Source organism: Heterocephalus glaber, unplaced genomic scaffold, assembly GCF_053883595.1.
Source record: "Heterocephalus glaber isolate CG9 unplaced genomic scaffold, H.glaber_assembly_v1.0 deba00001140, whole genome shotgun sequence".
NCBI classification, from domain to species: domain Eukaryota; kingdom Metazoa; phylum Chordata; class Mammalia; order Rodentia; family Bathyergidae; genus Heterocephalus; species Heterocephalus glaber.
In genome coordinates, this window is record NW_028258200.1 from 1924761 (window position 1) to 1942530 (window position 17770).

A 17770-nucleotide genomic window follows, 5' to 3' on the forward strand; every position below is an offset into this window, starting at 1 on the left:
CAATGGCAGAGCTCTTAGTAATTTTAGAAAAGACAGCTTGGTAAATGGAAAGAATACTTTTAAGTCAGGATACCTGAGTTCTAGGGCCAGCTCTTTCTGTGGCCTAAAGTTTTTCACTGATAAAATAGATTACATACATAACAACAAAAGTTCCATGCAGTCCAAAATTCTTCAGAGGTATGTATAGTTTAGCATATTTTGACTTGGATCAGTTAAGAAACTCACTGATAAAAGTTTTAATAGTCAAAACAAACTTAGTATTTGACTTGCTAAAATGCAAAACTTTGTAATAGACTTGATTTTATATCTAAGCATTTTGATGTTATATACCTACATATTTCACTGTGAATTAACTATCTAAATTAAGCTTGGCCATGCATATGTGCTATATTTGGCTTTCTCTCATTTCAGGTGTACATGAAGTATATTTCCCTACAGTGGAAAAATCTGTGAAGTAGTGTAAATTAAGATAAATGCAAAGCATCTAGTTGCAAAGTATAAATATTAAATTTATTTATTTATTTTTGTAGTACTGAGGATTGAGCCCGGGGCCTTTGCGCTGAGCCACATACCTAGTCCATTTTTAAAAATTTTTTAATATTGAGTCACGGCCTTGTTAAGTTAGCTAAGTTACCCAGACTAGGCTTGAACGTGGAATCTTCCTGCCTCCACTTGCACCTCTGCCTCCCAGAATGCTGGGATTACAGGAGTGTGCCACCCACTTGGGTTAAAATTATATTTCAATGTGAAAATATTCTTTTGAGAAAAACTGTAAAGCTTATATAATTGAAATCTGTGATTAGCAAACAGTAATAAAAGATCAGGGGTTTGAAAGTGTACTAAAAAGTCACTTTTTCTGGTTTACATTTAAACTTTTGAGTTGCATATCACAGTATAGTTAATATTTGTATTTTTTTAAAAGTTAACTTTGTATTTGAACAACTGGGTTGCTGACAGTGTGAGGTCCACAGTAGAGCATACAGTAGTGGTATAAGTTCCCATCTGCTTTCACTTTTAACCAAGCTACTTGTGAAGAAGACATCTATTTGATCCCTTGTACCTCTGGGAGAAAAGGTAGGCTGCTAAAAAGAATACAGAGGGATTTCTATCTGTGGCTGAATTTAGGGTTTCAGAGAATCTTTGACCATAAAGCCTACACTACATACATGTCTCTGACAAGTAACACCATGTCCAGCTCCTGAGCTGTGATGTCCGCTCATGTGAAAAACCTTCAGAGGCTCGGTGAGGACTGCTGCCTTTTCTCCCAAGTAAATATTCTAACTTTGCTTCTGGATGCTTTCCTTTAGCAGTTATTTGGAACCAGATACTGACTTCATTGAAAGCCAGGTCCAGAATCTTTAACCAGAAAATGTCAGCTAGTTTTCAATACAGGTTTTATAAATTCCAACAAACATCATGAACAACAAAAACAGTGATTTCAGGGCTGGGGATTTAGCTCAGTGGTTCCGCCGTCTGCCTGGCAAGCGCAAGATCCTGAGTTCGATCTCCGGTACCAAAAACAACAAAAAAACAGTGATTTCTGAGTCTTGTCTGTGTATGTCTCCTCCATGGCTCTGCACCTAGTGCCTGCCACAACGGGTGGAGGAGGCAAGGTGTTCTGATCAACACAGAAGCCTCTGGTAAAACAGTACCATAAAGCTAATGTACATGGTTATCGCCAGTATTTATGATAAGCCCAGAGATAATGTACCAGTGTATTCATAGGGTAAATGCCAATGCTAGTTAAAATTGACATTGGTTTTTAAATATACAAATGTTAGCTATTCATCTGAGCACATCTTGTTTTAGGGATTTTTCCTCTAAAATAAATATATTTGCTAGGAGTTTTAGTAGATTGGCACTTTGGTTACAGGACATTACCAAATCTGTAACCAAATCAAGTTGCCTGGGATATACTAGAAAGAGTACTAAGTTAAAGCACTTAGCCTAAGAAGCCTGCATTCTACAAGGGGGAGGATGGTGGTTGGCAGGGGCAGTGGAAATGAGGAGATGGCGGTCCAAGGGTACAAAGTTTCATTTGTGCAGGATAAATAAAGTTGGGAGGATCTGATAAACATAATGCTGACTAGAGTTGATCAGACTGAATTAATTGCTCAAAACTTGCTAAGAGAGTACATTTTTAAAAATTTTATTTTATTTGAGAGTACATTTTTATTGAGGCGCTGGGGATTAAACCCCAGCCCCTGTTCACTAAGACAGTATCTGTCTTTAATGTCCTCAGCAGCCCTCTGCCAAGGCGACTGTGAGGTGATGTCTAGCTGGATTTCAGAAGTTGTTTCACAGTGCACACATCTATCATTCGTCACACTGTACACCTTTCATATATGTAATCTTTATTTTTCCAGTGTACTTCAGTAAAACTGGGCCCCGAAGACCTGCCTTTCACTAGGTGTATAATAGAATCGTGGACAACTCAGCAAGTCTCCTTGAGCCTGTGCTTTCTAGTCTGTGAAATGGGAATAATGTCCATGCTGTGAGGTTGTCCTGGTTACTCAGATCATGCATAGAAAGGGCAGTGTGGTTGCTGGCACAGCATGGACAGCACATGCAATTGTGGCGGTGGTAGCTGTCTTGACTCCTGCTGAAACAGGAGCCAGGCTCAATACAGGGGAGAGTTGGATGTAATCTCTGCTTTAAAGCAAGAATGTGAGTAAAAGCTTCCATTCATTAAAACACAGGTTAGCCAGACTCCTGCTTGAGTTTCATAGCACAGGCAGAGAGCTGTTTGAGGAAACAGCCACAAATAGTTGTGCTCCGGGTTTTGGGGCCTCTTCCAAAAAGAAGTCTTAAACACAACTTGGCAAACAGAGGAAATAGTTTGGCCTTTTAAATGAGCAGCAGGATGAAATACAGCAATGTTAATGCACAGGAGGCTTTCAGTAATTAGAAAATATAGTTCAGTTAATCTTTACAAAGAGGCATTCATTATTTGCAACGATAAATTCATTTAACTCCTAACCTGGCATTTTTCCTATGTGTGCACATTATGTCTTAGCTGATAGCTGCTGCTTAAGGTTGCACCTCCAGTCTGCTGAGGAAGAAGGCTGAGAAGGTACTTGCTGCTCTGTTGGCTCTTGTCCTGTCTGAGGCCGCTTAGGCTGTCGTTTCAGAGCATGTAACACTGGATCTCTGGACTCTAATAAGAACTATTTATGGGTTGTGGTTTTAAATTTTTTCTTTAAAGAAATGTGTTTTTTCATGTTCCTTTCCCAACTTTTATCTAGGACAGGAAACTTGGTAGAAAAAAGTAAAAAAATTTAAACCTGATTTTTTTTTTTAAATGGGAAGAAGCAAAATTGGCTTCATTTTTCTAGTCCGTATGCTCCAGATTTAACACTGCTCATATCCACATCTCATATAAACAAAAAAGTAAATGTTTAAATCTCTCCACTCTACACTGTTTAAAGTAAAGCAGATCTGAAGTTGCTGTGGGCAGAATGCTGTTCCAACTCCAAAAAAAAAGTGAATTTCAGCTCTACATGTATTTTTTTAATGTGGCTAACTCAATGTATCTTAGTACCTGCATCTGGGATATGTATCCTCATGTAAAAATTGTGTAAGAAATTTGTAAAGAAATTCACCCTATCTAGGCCTGCACTGTCTAGGAGTTTGGACAGAAACTCTTACCTTAGCTCACTGGTTTTCTTTGGTTTCTCATATGTTTTTAAAGTTCTAAATATCTAAGGTTTTCAAGTTTATAAATATCTAAGTATCACTTTAACTGCATCCAACAGGTTGTGATAGACTGCCTTTTTTGGTGTTTCAGTCCAGGTTTTCTTTGACTTAGATACATTCGTTGATGGCTGTTATGGCTTGTATCAAGATGTACCCCCCAAAGACTCACTGGGGCTTTTTCAGAGGTAGCTGGATCTAGAGTGTGTGATGCTGGGATTGATTCATGGTACAGTGCTGGGATTAAGGGTGTGAGCGCTAGGGTGGGTAGCCTGGATAAGATATAAGGGACAGAAAATAGCTTGTCAACAATGCTGCTTTCTGCCTGCTGTGAATTGTTTCTCCTCTGTGATGCTTCTGTGCCATGCCATTCTGCCTTGGAGCTGGCTGACTACAGACTGAAACCTTTTCGAACTGTGGGCCAAATAAACCTTTTCTCCCTTAACTTTGGTTGTTGGATATTTGGTCTGAGCAACAAGAACAAATAACTAAGCCCACAGCAACATGCATGCCATAGGTTTGCCACCATGGCATTAGGTACTTATTTTGAGAATTATGGGTTTTTGAGGATAGATTTTTCTGTGTTCTTTTATAGTGGTAAGAAAAAATATATAACTGGCTATAAAACAAACTTTGGTATTGGAGAGTTGTTTCTCAGGGTGTAAACTTACCTATTAAGCAGTAGTGCTTACCCGCCCCTCCCTCACTCTTGGTGTCTTGGATTTCCATCAGCTCGGCGGCTCTCCTCTACCTGCACTCCGTTTGGATGCTGCAGTCTCTCATGCTTGTCTGCAGCTCCACCACGCTACTGAGTTTTCTTTTCGGTTCACTCTTAGTGAGTGTAAACTGACCTGGAAATGGGCTTCTTTGGAGCCAGGGCCCGAGTCCTGTGTCAAGATCCCAGTCAGGTCTTTCTGTGATCAGTTAGGGTATGTACATCACAGCTCATAACCACAAGGCTGAACTTGGCTTTGGGCACTTCAGTGTGGGTACTCTGAATGGAGATGATACTCTTAAAATTAGTTCACCTGTTTTATTTTACCTTGACATGACTACTTACGTACTAAAAATTTAAAATGGAACATGTGCCTTACAGGGGGCTTCTGTTGACGTCCCAGTGTTAGACACCCTGCAGTGGGGGCAGCTCCCCGAGCTCTGCACTGTGGCCCCCACAGAAGCAGGGTGCAGGACTACTGGCTGGAGTTCAGGAAAGATGCTAGGGCTTCCTTCCAGTCATCCTGACATTGCTCAGGCATGCTCCTTTGTCATCAAGTCAGAGCCGTGAGCGAGGGCAGGCACAGGAGCAGAGTGGCTAGGCTTCAGGAGGAGACTCCTGCTGCTGGATGGGGTGGAGACCTCACCTGACCTCCTTCCTGCTCCCCAGGCCTGTCCACTCCCCAGGGCACTACAGGATGGAGGGGCTAGGGTCATCACCTTCCTCACCGTTGCCCTTTAGTGTGACCTTGCTTGGCCTATGCTGTGCTGTGAAACTGTAAGCTTCTTCAGGATAAGGAGCAGAGATTTAGTCGTGTCCCATTTCCTGTAGGATACAGCAGCAATACCAACAACAGTAAATCAGCTAACCAACACCACTGAACTGTTCCAGTTGTGGCACAGTTAGAAAATTACAGGGGCCTCTGGCTTCCCAGCACTTCTGGTCCTTACAACTCCTTTGTATGAATCATGAAGTATCTCTTACATAAGACAAGTTCCTATACTGCCATCTATTGGAAATTATTGTAATAGAACTGCAGGTCAGTAGTGACTGGTAAGACTGGTGCCTCCCTCCATAGCTGTTCAGTGTACAACCTACTCAGCTGTACGTGGTAGTCCTGAGAGCAGGCCAGTGGGATGAGGAAATCAATATTTGAACAAATAATACCCATGAGAAGCATACCAGTAGAACAGATGCTGATGCCTGAAGCCTCAATAGTAACCCTGTGAGGTTGGAATCGCAGTTTTTCAGATGAGCCAGTGGGGGCAGGGAGAAGTTAAATAATTGGCTATCAGCTAGCAGAACTGGCATCTGAACCTAAGCACTGCGGATTTGGAGCCTGGGTTCTTAACTATAGCAAGACACCCCTATGGCAGCTGCAGCAGAGTCCATCCTAGTCCAGTGTGAGACCTCAGCCCCTGATTTCTTCTCACAAGCCCTTCTGTCTCTTAGGTTTTGGCAAAGGGAAGGGATTTGTGCTTTCTTTTGCAGTGCTTGTTCATGTGAGTGAGTGCCATTCCCACTGTCCCCTCTCACTGCGGTACCTGGACCTCTTCCTGGGTCCTGTTCCTGCCCCACCCCCTGGATTCCCCGCCAGTACTAATGTTAAAGCTGGAGGACTGGCTCCAGGACTGCCTCTCCTTTCCGCGTCTGTTCCTCCTTTAATCTCACCTGTTTTTGAGTCCTTAATTGCTGTCCTCCCCTCCAGCATCTTGGCAGTTATTTTACAGACTTGGAAGGAAAGCAGGGATCACCTTACTGTGTTGTGAAGCAGGTACCTGAGTGCTCCATAAATTAGCATCTGCAGAGAGTTCTGTGCCTGCTAATTATTATTATTATTACTATTGAAACACAAAAATGCTTTCTGAATGCAGGCAGCATCCTGGGGTATTAGTCTAATTGCCTGTATGTACTTTTAAAAGGAGAAGAATGCCTCTCTTCCTGCCTGAGAGAAGAGGCAGCCCCAGTCCCTGGGCTCCTCTTGGGATGCTTTATTTTTATTCAGAGATCCATGATTGTGAGGCAGTAAAATAGAGTCCTGTTGGTCATGTGGACCCGTCAGGCTACTTACCCAGTCAGAAAGGAAGCTGTGGCTCAAAGCACCTTCCCTTGGTCGGCCCTGACCGACAAACTGTCATTTCATTGGTGCTCTGATGGTTAGGGTCAGTGGGATTTGTTTTGGGGGAGGGCAGCAAGTTTAAAGTAGACTTATTCATGTTGTGTTTACATTTACTGTCAGTGATTCTACACTTTTATTAGCATTTCATGATGCACATGGAGCTTTTAAGACTTGTGAATTTTCATGTGAACCTGTGTCAGGAAGCCTCACTTAGAGGACCATTGATCTTTTCCAGTACTTGGTTCATGGTGTAGTTTCTGTGTATCTAAGTAACTTGCTTTAAAAACTTCCATATTCAAATATGTTGGCCTGCTTTTCCTGAATGTGAGCTTCAGTTAGTACATATACAGTAATACCTTGGTTCACGAATGCTTCTGTTGGCAAAAAAAATTCGGTTTATAAACAGAAGTATTTGGCAAAAGTTTGCTTCCATTCGTGAACTCTGAATCAGGTGGTGAACACGAATGCAGCCATTTTCCCCAGAATTGTGGAATGAATTAAGTTTGTGAACTGAGGTATGATTAACAATTTAATGATTGTCCCTTTATGGATGAAATGCTAGTCAGAATAAATTGAAATGACCTACTGTTGTCAGTTGAAATTATCTGTAATTTTATAGAAAATGGTAGTGCATACACAAAGAAAAGAAGCTTGTTTGTCACTCATGAATGTCCACGTGTGAGCAGACAGTCTTGACAACAGGGCCTCACTGTCTTACCCAGCTGCGTGCGGTCCTCATAGACGTGCTGATGTATTTGAGGTGGAGTTACAGCATGGTGCAGCTTTGTGTCCTCACCTGTACATCTGTTTCTGTAGAGACCTTCCCTCCCTCAGACATGGTCTCTAAACCAAAGCGCTCTTAGCTGTCTTGAGGTTTTTGAGGATAACTGTACAATAAGCAGAATCAAAAACCAGCTCATTTTTATGTAGTTAACTGACTTTGGGAACTGAACTGTTTTCTTTTCCTGGTAACAGAGGTGCCCTGCCCTGGAAGCAGTTGGATGCTTTGTGCTTTTAGAGAAGGCCGGGGACATCCTGCCAGTGTGCTAGGCAGTGACTCCCAGGGCTCCTGTCCTTGAGTCCTTAGCTCTCGCTGCTTTTTAGAGCATCAAGGGAGCTTTTGAAAAAACATCCACTGCTGGCACTCTTCTTCCTCTGCTGACAGCTGGGGAAACTGAGGCCCCATGAAGGGAACTAACTTGTATATTGCCACATACACTTGGGTGCTATGGAAACTATTAGCATTATGAGGGTGTGACATTATCCCTGGGTCCTGGTTGAAGGGCTTGATGACTTTGGAGTGAGGTGTTGTTAAATTATATCACAAGCAATGCTAAAATGGGTGGGGCCTTGACTCTGCCATTGGCTTTGAAGAATCTGCTGTCTAAGGAAGGCAGTGTGGCCCAGGTGCCTTCAGTACTTTCCCGGTGTTTCTCATGTGGGGAGCCTTTGCTATCGGTTGTCACAGAACCACAGTACCTGTCTGCTGCACGGCAGATGCACCTCCTGGCCAAGCCAGGACACGTTGTTCGGGTTATGTGTGGGAAAGGTTTGGAGGTGAGGCTCTAATTACACCTGCTCTACCAAATGCAGCAGGGAAGCGCTTTTAATTATGCACTTGTTAAGTCAGTTTTCCATGATGGTAGTGTGTTTTAATTTTCAAACATAAGTACCCTAAAATTTTTAGATAAGGAGACAGAACGGTAGTCAGTCATCATTCCTTTCTAATTACTGGAGGCGAGAAAAGGCACAAATGTCACCGGCGGCATTCACTGCAGTGAAACTGCAGGCAAGGGCCTTTTTGGTAGGTACTAGGCATTCTCAGCCCCTGCTTTCAAGAAGTGTGTGTGTGTGTGTGTGTGTGTGTATGTGTGTATGTGTATGTATGTGTGTGTGTATGCGCACACACATACACGCATGTGTAAAACTTCTTGACGTTGATTTGTATTTCTGGGCTTTCTAAATACGAAGTTTAATAAATATATCCTATTTACTATCTTCACAGATACCCTTTTGTGAGAAGGCAAACAACATAGTCAAAATCTATTTTCATATTTTCAAGTATATATGTTTACATGTCCAAGTATAATGTGTGCGAATTATGAACAGGTAGAGTTGTGATGTGATATCCAAGTGTAGGCTGCAGGTGAAGAGTGCTGTGTCACAGACAGTCAAGGCATTAGTTATGAGATTGAGATGATGCTGTAAAATGCTTAGCATGGGTTTGGAACATAGTAAATGCTCAATAATCCTCATTATCCGCCTACCTATTATTATACCACCACTACTGTAGGAATTCAATGAAGAAAGAGCTGGGTTAAGAAGATTAGGGAAGAAGGAAAACATAATTTAAGCAGTGCATATTGTACCTGTCTTATTTAACATATCCCTTCCCTAGGATTTAAACTGCTAATGGCAAACACTTAGGAAAATATATAGTATAAATATATATTAATGTGGTCTCTTGTTTCAGGAACTTTATATTGCTGTCGGAATCTCTGGAGCCATCCAGCATTTAGCTGGGATGAAGGATAGCAAGGTAATTGTGCACAGTATTACGTATGAAGCTAAGAGGGAAGGTTTTCACACTTTTAAATCTAGGCTTCACTGTGTTTCCATGTAGTTACAGCATATGTATTCGAACCGTCTACATTTACGTAGATCTGGAAATGAAAGGAACAGAAGCCACTGTTCATTCCTGCAGATGTTAAGGGAAGCATTGCTATGTAGGGGAATGCCTGACCTCGAGTCCTGCTCTTGGCTCAAGGCGTGATTCATCCTTCATGCTCTGCCAAACACAAATGTTGGGATGATGGTCACCAGTGTCCCTTCAGTCCTGACGACTTGTGGGTGGAAAGTATGAGGCTTAAACAGCTTGATGCGGTGCTGACCATCTAACTTTTTAAGGAGGCCCTGGTCCCCAATTCTCTGTCTGCTTAGCCCTAATTGCCCTACCCTCATATGTCAGCAGGGCCGCTCTTCTGGGTGTTTCCAAAGTGTAACCCATACATCTGTGTTGGTGCACCAGGCCATCTTAGTACCTGAGTGGTTGTCAGAAGTGCACCGTGTGGACAAAATACTTGATTTTAACTTTAGCTCTTGGACTGTCTCTGAAGTCCTGTGTAATGACTCTGTGAACATATATTTCAGAATGTGACAAGTAACTCATGCATAACAATGTACAGTTTGATTTATGAACTTACTTTTCTTGAAGTTAGAGATGCCTCTGACACTCCTGCATTTATTTATTCAGATGGAAGCATGATATAAAACATAATAAAACTTTTAACAGGCTTAACTTCTTGAAGAAATGCATGCACTACCTCTTTGTAACTTCTAAATGAATTGGTGCAAAACCAGTTAAATTTCACAGTTGAATGGCAGGTTTCTTTACTGAGCTCTGAAAACAGCATTGCCAATGGGGAAAATATGATTTATGCATTAAAAAAAGCAATCTTCCAACACCAGCACCCTTGAAATATATTTTCAGCTAGACCAGTTCAGACACATCTAGAATTCTGCTTCCTTGAGTACAAGATTTCTACATGTCAGGAAGATCCTGGTGAAAATTCTTCACTCAGGCCAACTGGACTAGATTGTGAGAGAGACAGACTTGATAGTATATAGGGAACCATTGAGGTCAGGAGTCCAGTGTTGGGGGACAATCCATGAGAATAAACTTCAACCAAGACTTTGTCACTCTAATCAACAAATATTTACTAAGTACAGTCCTTATACTAGGTGCCAGTGTTGGTTAAATGAAAAAGAGGCCCTATTGTCTTGTGTAGGAGACAATTTCCAGCTATAATTTTGGTTCTAAAATGGGATATTAGAATGGCTTAAATCTGACAGTGGCATTGCCTAGAAGCTGTAGTTTTTGTTTTTGGTACTGGGGATCAAACTCAGGACCTTGCACTTGCGAGGCAGGTGCCGGAACCACTGAGCTAAATCCCCAGCCCTAGAAGCTACAGTTTTAATTAGCATCATGATACCATTGAAGAATGCAAGATTTGATGGTTTATTAAATGAATCAGTATAATGAAGGCAGGGCCAGGGGTTTGGCTCAGTGGCAACGTGCCTGCCTTGCAAGTGTAAGGTCCTGAGTTTGATCCCTGGTACCAAAAAAAAAAGTATAATGAAGGCACTATATGAACTAATGGTATGGTTGATTATAATATGCATTTCAAAGGTCTGTTAGGAGGAAGAATTTGAATTCACAAGTTGCTTTTGAGAGCTCTGGAGTGCAAGCAAGACTTTATCATAGTTATTTACAGTTGGTAATTCAGCAATATAATTTTAGTAATCCAAAATCTATTACACATTTTTTTCTTAAATACCACTGTGGTTCCTTGCCTACAATTATATTTTTGGTCCTTCAAAATTAACTTATATCACAGGATGAAAGCTCTCAGATGAGTAAACTGTCAGGTGTTTGACTAAGTGGCCCCCAGAATAATTAACCATCATAGATTCAATACATCTGTGCTTGTAGCTGTGAAGCAGGCTACATGTTCCCAGAAGAGAAGCACCTCAATGACAACATCCATGGTTTAGGATATTTGTCCTTAGGATTTTAAATGTGAGCCTCATATTTGAGACTCTTATTGTCCTGGCCTGGCCATTTCTGGACCACACCGTGCTCCAGACTCAGATGTTCTGGCACAAATGACTCATATGTCATGTAGCCTATACTTTAGGTCAGACTACATCAAAGTGTTTTATGTACTAACACCAGAGGTTTTCTCAAGGTACCCTGACAGGCAGAAACCTTACTTCTGGAGATTCTAATGATCATAATTCACTGTCAAAACAATACCACATTTGAATCAAAACTTAATTTAATGGTTCTAGAAGCATCTATGGTGAATGCCAAACTGTTTTTCTTATTCTGTTAATAATCTGTCATAACCTTTCACATGTAAGACTATTGTTATAGGTGGTAAGAGAAAGGTTTGGTTTTTAAAGAGATATAGTAATTTGTTTATTTTATTGTATATATTTGCTGCATATATAAGGACTAAAGAAACAAAATAGTTCCCCTTTAACAACAAGGTGTCAAGACAGTGTTTATGTTCCCAGAACATGCCCAGGACAGTAGCTTTAAAATAATATGTGTTTCAATCCCTGGTACCAAAAAAAAAAAAAAGAAGAAGAATGATAATGTGGGATGGAGTAAGTGGAAGACATAATGGTTTAAGCTACAAAGGCTTTGATTTGTTACTTTTTAAATCTGAAAATCTCACTTTTTTTCATAAGTCAAGACAGAACTATAAAAAATAATGATTTTTAACTTTTTATACTGAGATGGACTAGTGGTGAGTGATAGATAGTTTTTTTTTGTTTTTTGGTACCAGGGATTGAACTCGGGACCTTGCGCTTTTGAGGCAGGCAGTGGAACCACTGAGCTAAATCCCCGGCCCAGTGGTAGATAGTTTTATTACTTTCCAAACTAGAAACTTCTAATAAATTCATCATATTGTCATGGAAGCATCAAATTAATCTTAGTTGGTAGACATATTAATAAGAGAGGAGCCATCAATCTGTGTGGTGTGTTTTCTTGACAGAAGCCATACTCTGTTTTCATTTCACAGACAATTGTGGCTATTAACAAAGACCCAGAAGCTCCAATTTTCCAGGTGGCAGATTATGGAATAGTTGCAGATTTATTTAAGGTAAGCCAGCCTTGAGAGATTTGCTGTTACCGAGATTGTCATCCAAGGACCTCTTGGAACTGTTGTGTGTCCTATTAACATATCACACAGCTTTGTCCGACTTAGTTAGATTGCCCTTTGAAAAGGAGTCCAGATTGTGTAAAACACCAACCTGGCTCTGGCATCTCACATGACTAGAGTACTATAACCTTGACTCCTACGTGGCAGACCTTTGAGGAAATACTGTGAAGCCTCCTCACTCAGGCTGAGGGTGCTGAGCTCTTCATGGAAGGACAGAGCTCAGGGCCAGGTTATCTGGCTCAGCAAAAATACTCTGCTTGCTGTGTTTGGACCCTGAAGGCCTGCCCCAGGGGACAGGTTAGGGCAGTGGTGGCGAACCTATGGCAGCTGTGCCACAACAGGCACACAGAGACCTCTTCGTTGGCACTTCAGCCAAATCACCTCAGCAGCTGAGCATTGCATTTGCAGGTTTAATTACAGTGCTGGCACTTTGTGATAAATGAGTGGGTTTTGAGTTGCAGTTTGGGCACTCAATTTCTAAAAGGTTCACCATCACTGGGTTAGGGAACGCTTACTTCCCAGTCCTCTACCCTGCTTCCACCTTTGCACTTGTCTCCCATGAAGAAAGTCACCTGAGTCCTCTTGGCTCAGTGAGCTGTAGGTGACGAACACCTTGGAAGGTCCTCACCCATCATGGCCTGGCTGTATCCTGGACCTGCCCACAGAGATGGCTCGTGGTGGAGTTGGCTCTACAAGTTGTCTCCACCCTAGAAAAATGGGTTTGCTGAGCGAGGACCCCTGACAGAACCACGTTGAGGTGCAGTGGGCCTCAGTACAGGTTCCTAATTCCCAGCATTCGGATGGGCCCAAGGCCTTGAGAGATGGAGGGAGGATCCTTCAGTGGCTCGGCAATGCTCAGTAAGGCTCAGGCTTCCTGGATCTTGTCTCAGAAAGAATATGGCCCCCTCCAATGACCTGGGGTTCTGTTAGGTCTGCTTCTCCTGTTGCCTGGTGTCTCAGAGCAAATGGCACTGACAGTCATTGGTCCACTAGGATACCCCAGTGGAAGAGGGAACTGGTATGAAAAAGAGATTTTCTGTATCTCTGTACAACAATAACTTTGTTACAGTAGCCAGAATTTATTTCTTCTTATTAGGTATAAATAGAAGGGTAAATATTCTTATTTAACAGTGAAATTAAGTTAGGTGGGGCGGTGCACACCTGTAATCCCAGGACTCTGGGAGGCTGAGGCAGGAGGATCACAAGTTCAAGCTTAGCCTGGGCAACGTAGTGGAACTCTGTCTCAAAAAAAAGTGTTGAAGAATTGAGGGTGTAACTCAGTGTGAAGCCCCTTGTTTAAGCCCCCAATCCTGAAAAAAAAGGTGAATTAAGCATCACCCTCCCCAACCATGTACTTTATTAATATGTTTGCAGAGACATCTGCTGTAGTTACCTGAATATTCTAATAAATTTATATGATTTTGTTTGTTTTAAAGTGTGTTTTTCTCTGCCCGTACACTTTTATAACTCACATGAGAGGCTTACAAGATAAACTGATGAAAGTTAAACATTAGTTTTCAGTGTCCTCTGGTGGGTGGTGTCTGCCTTTGCAGGAGGATCTCTGTATCGGTTGCTGATGGTCAGTGCCACACACACTGTCTCCCACACTAAAGCCAGCATGTGCGAGCGTGTGTACTCAGATGTCACAATGAAAGAAGCCCAAGGCAGCAAAGTAGAAGGGGACCTAAAAAAAGCCAGACAGCTGATCTCCATGCCAAGGTTCTCAAACTAGTTTTAGTGTTTTAGGAAGCCTACATTTGACTATAGAGTGTTGGGACCCAGGCCTCCACATTTTAAAATATTTATGTCTAGGATCCTTTTTTTTAGGTTGATGTTCTGAATTTTCCTAACCCATACTGGTCTTTATTTCTCAGAACTTCTGAGTTTGGAGCATTTAATGCTATTCTTCTCATCCTCCTACATTCCATAAGAGAAGATGAGCACATTTTTGGTTGGGTGGCTCATAGGCCTCTTGTCTCTTCTCCCTAATTAGGAGCAAGCTTCCCTGTAGGCCAGAATCAGGCCTGAACCTGATCAGGCCCACAGTGACAGAAAAACCTGTCTCCCTTGTTATTTCTATGAGGAGGCAGTAAGTAAATGAGTGAAACACACGTGTAATTTGATTTATATCATTCGATTATTTTCTTTTTAAACTTAGGTGTCCTCTTATTTGAGGACACTCTGCAGTATCCAGAAGAAAATAGAAACAAAATCAGGTCTTTGGTGTGACTGGCTATCGGACAGTGAACCTGAGCAAACATTTCTCTTCTCTCTGAAGAAGGCATTGGTGGCATCCTTGGTGAGGCCAAGGTTGAGCCAATAAACAGGATAAAAAGATGGAGCAAGAAAGTCCCCTCGGCCCTCCTGTGGGCAGCATGGCAGGAAGGAGTTCTGGAACCTCCTGGGAAAGAAGCTGGGCTCCAGCCTATTTTTTTGTGACATGCACAGGTCCCACATGGCTGGGTGAGCATGTTATTTGTGTGACTGGCATGAGCTCATGGTCCCTCTGCTGAGGAAAGCAGGGGACGTGGTGCCAGCACTTAATGCCACCCTGAGCAAATGCCTGTGGCTCCCTGGTAAACATGGGCCTTTTAATAGGCTGAAGACAAAGTGACATTCAGAAGACACAGCATGTCGACAATTTCCTTAATAAATTTTGTACGAACACATTATTTCCACCTAATGGAAATGTAGCTCTCTTAAATAATTGAGAGGCTGTATTCATCAGTGCTGCATTCAGCTGCGATCTTTGTGCACGAGGGCAGTCGGCAGGGCTGCAAAGCTGAGAAATTGATACTGTACACAGGTGCCTGGGCCGGTGTTCCAGAGGCCTGTGTGTCATTCCCCTGCAGGCCCCTCTGTGGTCCAGGCAGTTACAAAGCAGCCCTTGAACTACCTTTTTAGAGCAGAAGTGGACTCAGTTTCCCTTAATGGTTTCTTGCTGTGAGTATTCACAGCTGCCACACTTGCCCAGGTCGTGATTTTAATGATGAGTGGTGACAGTGAATGTTCGGTGCTGAACCACAGTAGCATGCTGAGAACGCAGCCAGGGTCTTTGTGGGACACAAGGTGGGTGCACAGTTCAAGAACTGGTGCCAGAGGAGGTTGGCAGGGCCTGGCTGTCCAAGGGCTCTGGAGTGGACTCTGCAGGGAATCAGGGTGTAGGGTGTGGGAACTGTCCCTGGGAGAGCATGAGGGCAGAAAAGACTGCTTCTCTTAGCCAGACCAGAAACAGCCTGTTTTCAGCAGTGTCTTTAGGGAAAGAGCCCCCAGCCATGAGTGGGCCCTGGTCCCTGCCCCCTGCCCCTCTATGTCCAGGTGCTCCCGTCTCCCGTAGGTGAGGAGGGAGGAGCCAGGTCGAGGGCTTCATGGCGGGCACCTGGGGCCCTGCAGTGATTTGCTCTCTGCTCTTGGCCTCAGTGCTGACCAGGGGCTGTGCCCAGCCACAGGAAGGTCAATTACTTGCTTAACTATTGGTTGTTGGGTTTTTTTGTAGGTAGTTCCTGAAATGACTGAGCTATTGAAGAAAAAATGAATCATGATTGTGCCAGAAGAAGAAAATCTATGTGAAAGTATCAGCTGAAATCAGAAATTTATAATTTGAGGAAAAAGTTTTAACTGCAGCCAGAATACTTTTCAATGGTACTATTACTGTTTCTTTTAAATTGTGATCACAAACAATTTTTTGGAGATTTTCTAATTCTGTAATAAGATCTATAATAAAGCCTTGCCGCAGCTTTAAAACTGTCAGCTGCTATCAGAAATATGCTTAGTTTCTTTTTTTTCTGGTACCGGGGATTGAACTCGGGTCCTTGCACTTGGAAGGCAGGCTGCAGAACCACTGAGCTAAATCCCTGGCTTGGTGCTTAGTTTCTTAAAGAAAGAGAGGAAAATGAGGAAAGGAAGATTCCCTTACTTTTCCTTCAGCTGCCTTGCTTGTGGAAGGTGCGTTTTAGGCAAGATTGTAAACACGAAGTTCCCACGAGCCTAGTCAACCTAATTGATTGATGACAGGTGAAGGGAATTAGATGGGCAAGCTTGGAGTTGGAAAAGCCTGGCTAAAGCGTGACTATTACCTTAAACATACTGAAGTCCTGCAAAAACCGCAGCTAATATGACAAAAGGAGACCTGACTTTGCTGAGGGTATTCAGTTGGCTTAAGGTAAATTTAATTTTCCCTTTCATTTTAAGATTTTATCAGTTCTGTGTCCCTAAATGGGGGATGGGGGGTGGGGGAGGAGAGGCAGTGCCTCTTATGCAAACAGTGTGGAATTATTACCGATGTTGAAAGCCCTGCCTTTGGGTGGTTGCAGGTGTGGACACCTCTGGTGACCTCTCTGCTGCCCCAGGGCACAGCCAGGGCCTGTGCGGCACCAGGGGCGGTGGGCGACTGGGGCGCAGTCGAGAAGGGAAGCAAGGCGACTCCAGCCAGGCTGGAGGGGACAATGGGCAGTGGCTGGGGTCCTAGGAGGGCAGAGGTGTACCTGGAGAGGCTGAAGTGGCAATGTGACCCAGTGGGGAGGGGAGAGGGCCCTCCAGCCTGTCTCGTGGCCAAATGAGCCTTCCTCTGGTGACGGGGACTCTTGTTGATTCAGTCGCTTGCTGCGAGGCACCTTTAGAAGTTGATATCCTGGGTGTGTCACCGTCTTTTCAGTGAGGCAGGAGAGCAATGGAGAGTCCCTCTGCAACCAGTGTCTGTGGGAACCCTGGAGCCGTAGACCATCAGGCAGCGTGGCCGTCTGGCCCCCCTCTGTCGTACACTGGGGACACTGGGGCACAGGACAAGTAAAGATGGCAGAGCAACTTACCCACCCTCAGGAAATTAATTCCTGTGTCTTTGGGGGTCTGATTAAGGGGCTCACCTTGCCTTCTTATCCCTGTTGGAAGCTCTTGAGAGGAGCCATGGTGACCTCAGTGGCTGCCAAGCCACCATGCAGAAGGTGGGCTGGCTTGGGAGGGGATCCCAGCCAGGGGCTTTGTGTGGCTCCTTGCCGTGAGTTGCCCTGCTCAGTCCTCTCCTTTTGCCGCCCTGACCCCGCTCCATGAAGCTGTCCCCTTAGCCAGCGTTTACCGGGTACGTTATTGCAGCAAGCATTCGTGAGCATGTAGCTTAGCGCTGGGAAGTGTTCTGGGGAACCTATCACTGCTCTCATCCTCGTGCAGACGTTGAGGGTACACCCGCGGACCTACATTGTCTGTCCTGTACTGTCACACAGTTGGCAGCACAACAGATTGTTTACACTGTGGTGGGAATTTTCCAGCTCCATTGTAACCTTCTGGGACTGCTGTCACACGTGTCGTCCATCACTGAACAGAAATCGTCCTTAGGCAGTGCATGACTCTATAGCTCTTGTGCCTGGCGCTGTTCCAGCACTTTACACATTTGAAACCCTTCACAGCAGTCTACATTAGATGCCATTGTTACACCTGTTTCACAGATGGGGAAGCTGAGACTCTTAAGAGGTTCTATAACTCACCTCAATTCTAAAGGCTTGTAAACAAGGTCCAGGA

The 17770-nt window shown here is 43.4% G+C and overlaps 1 protein-coding gene across 1 annotated transcript in view; it reads left to right on the plus strand.

The window, feature by feature from the left end:
- Window positions 1-16023, plus strand: part of Etfa (electron transfer flavoprotein subunit alpha) — a 59218-nt gene extending 43195 nt beyond the window's left edge. Inside the window, exons 10-12 of the mRNA XM_004872076.3 lie at window positions 9001-9066; window positions 12119-12199; window positions 15756-16023. Of these exons, the coding sequence (XP_004872133.1) occupies window positions 9001-9066; window positions 12119-12199; window positions 15756-15794 (186 nt within the window). The 3' untranslated portion in view covers window positions 15795-16023. The remainder of the gene's footprint in view (window positions 1-9000; window positions 9067-12118; window positions 12200-15755) is intronic.
- Window positions 16024-17770: the final 1747 nt, after the last annotated feature.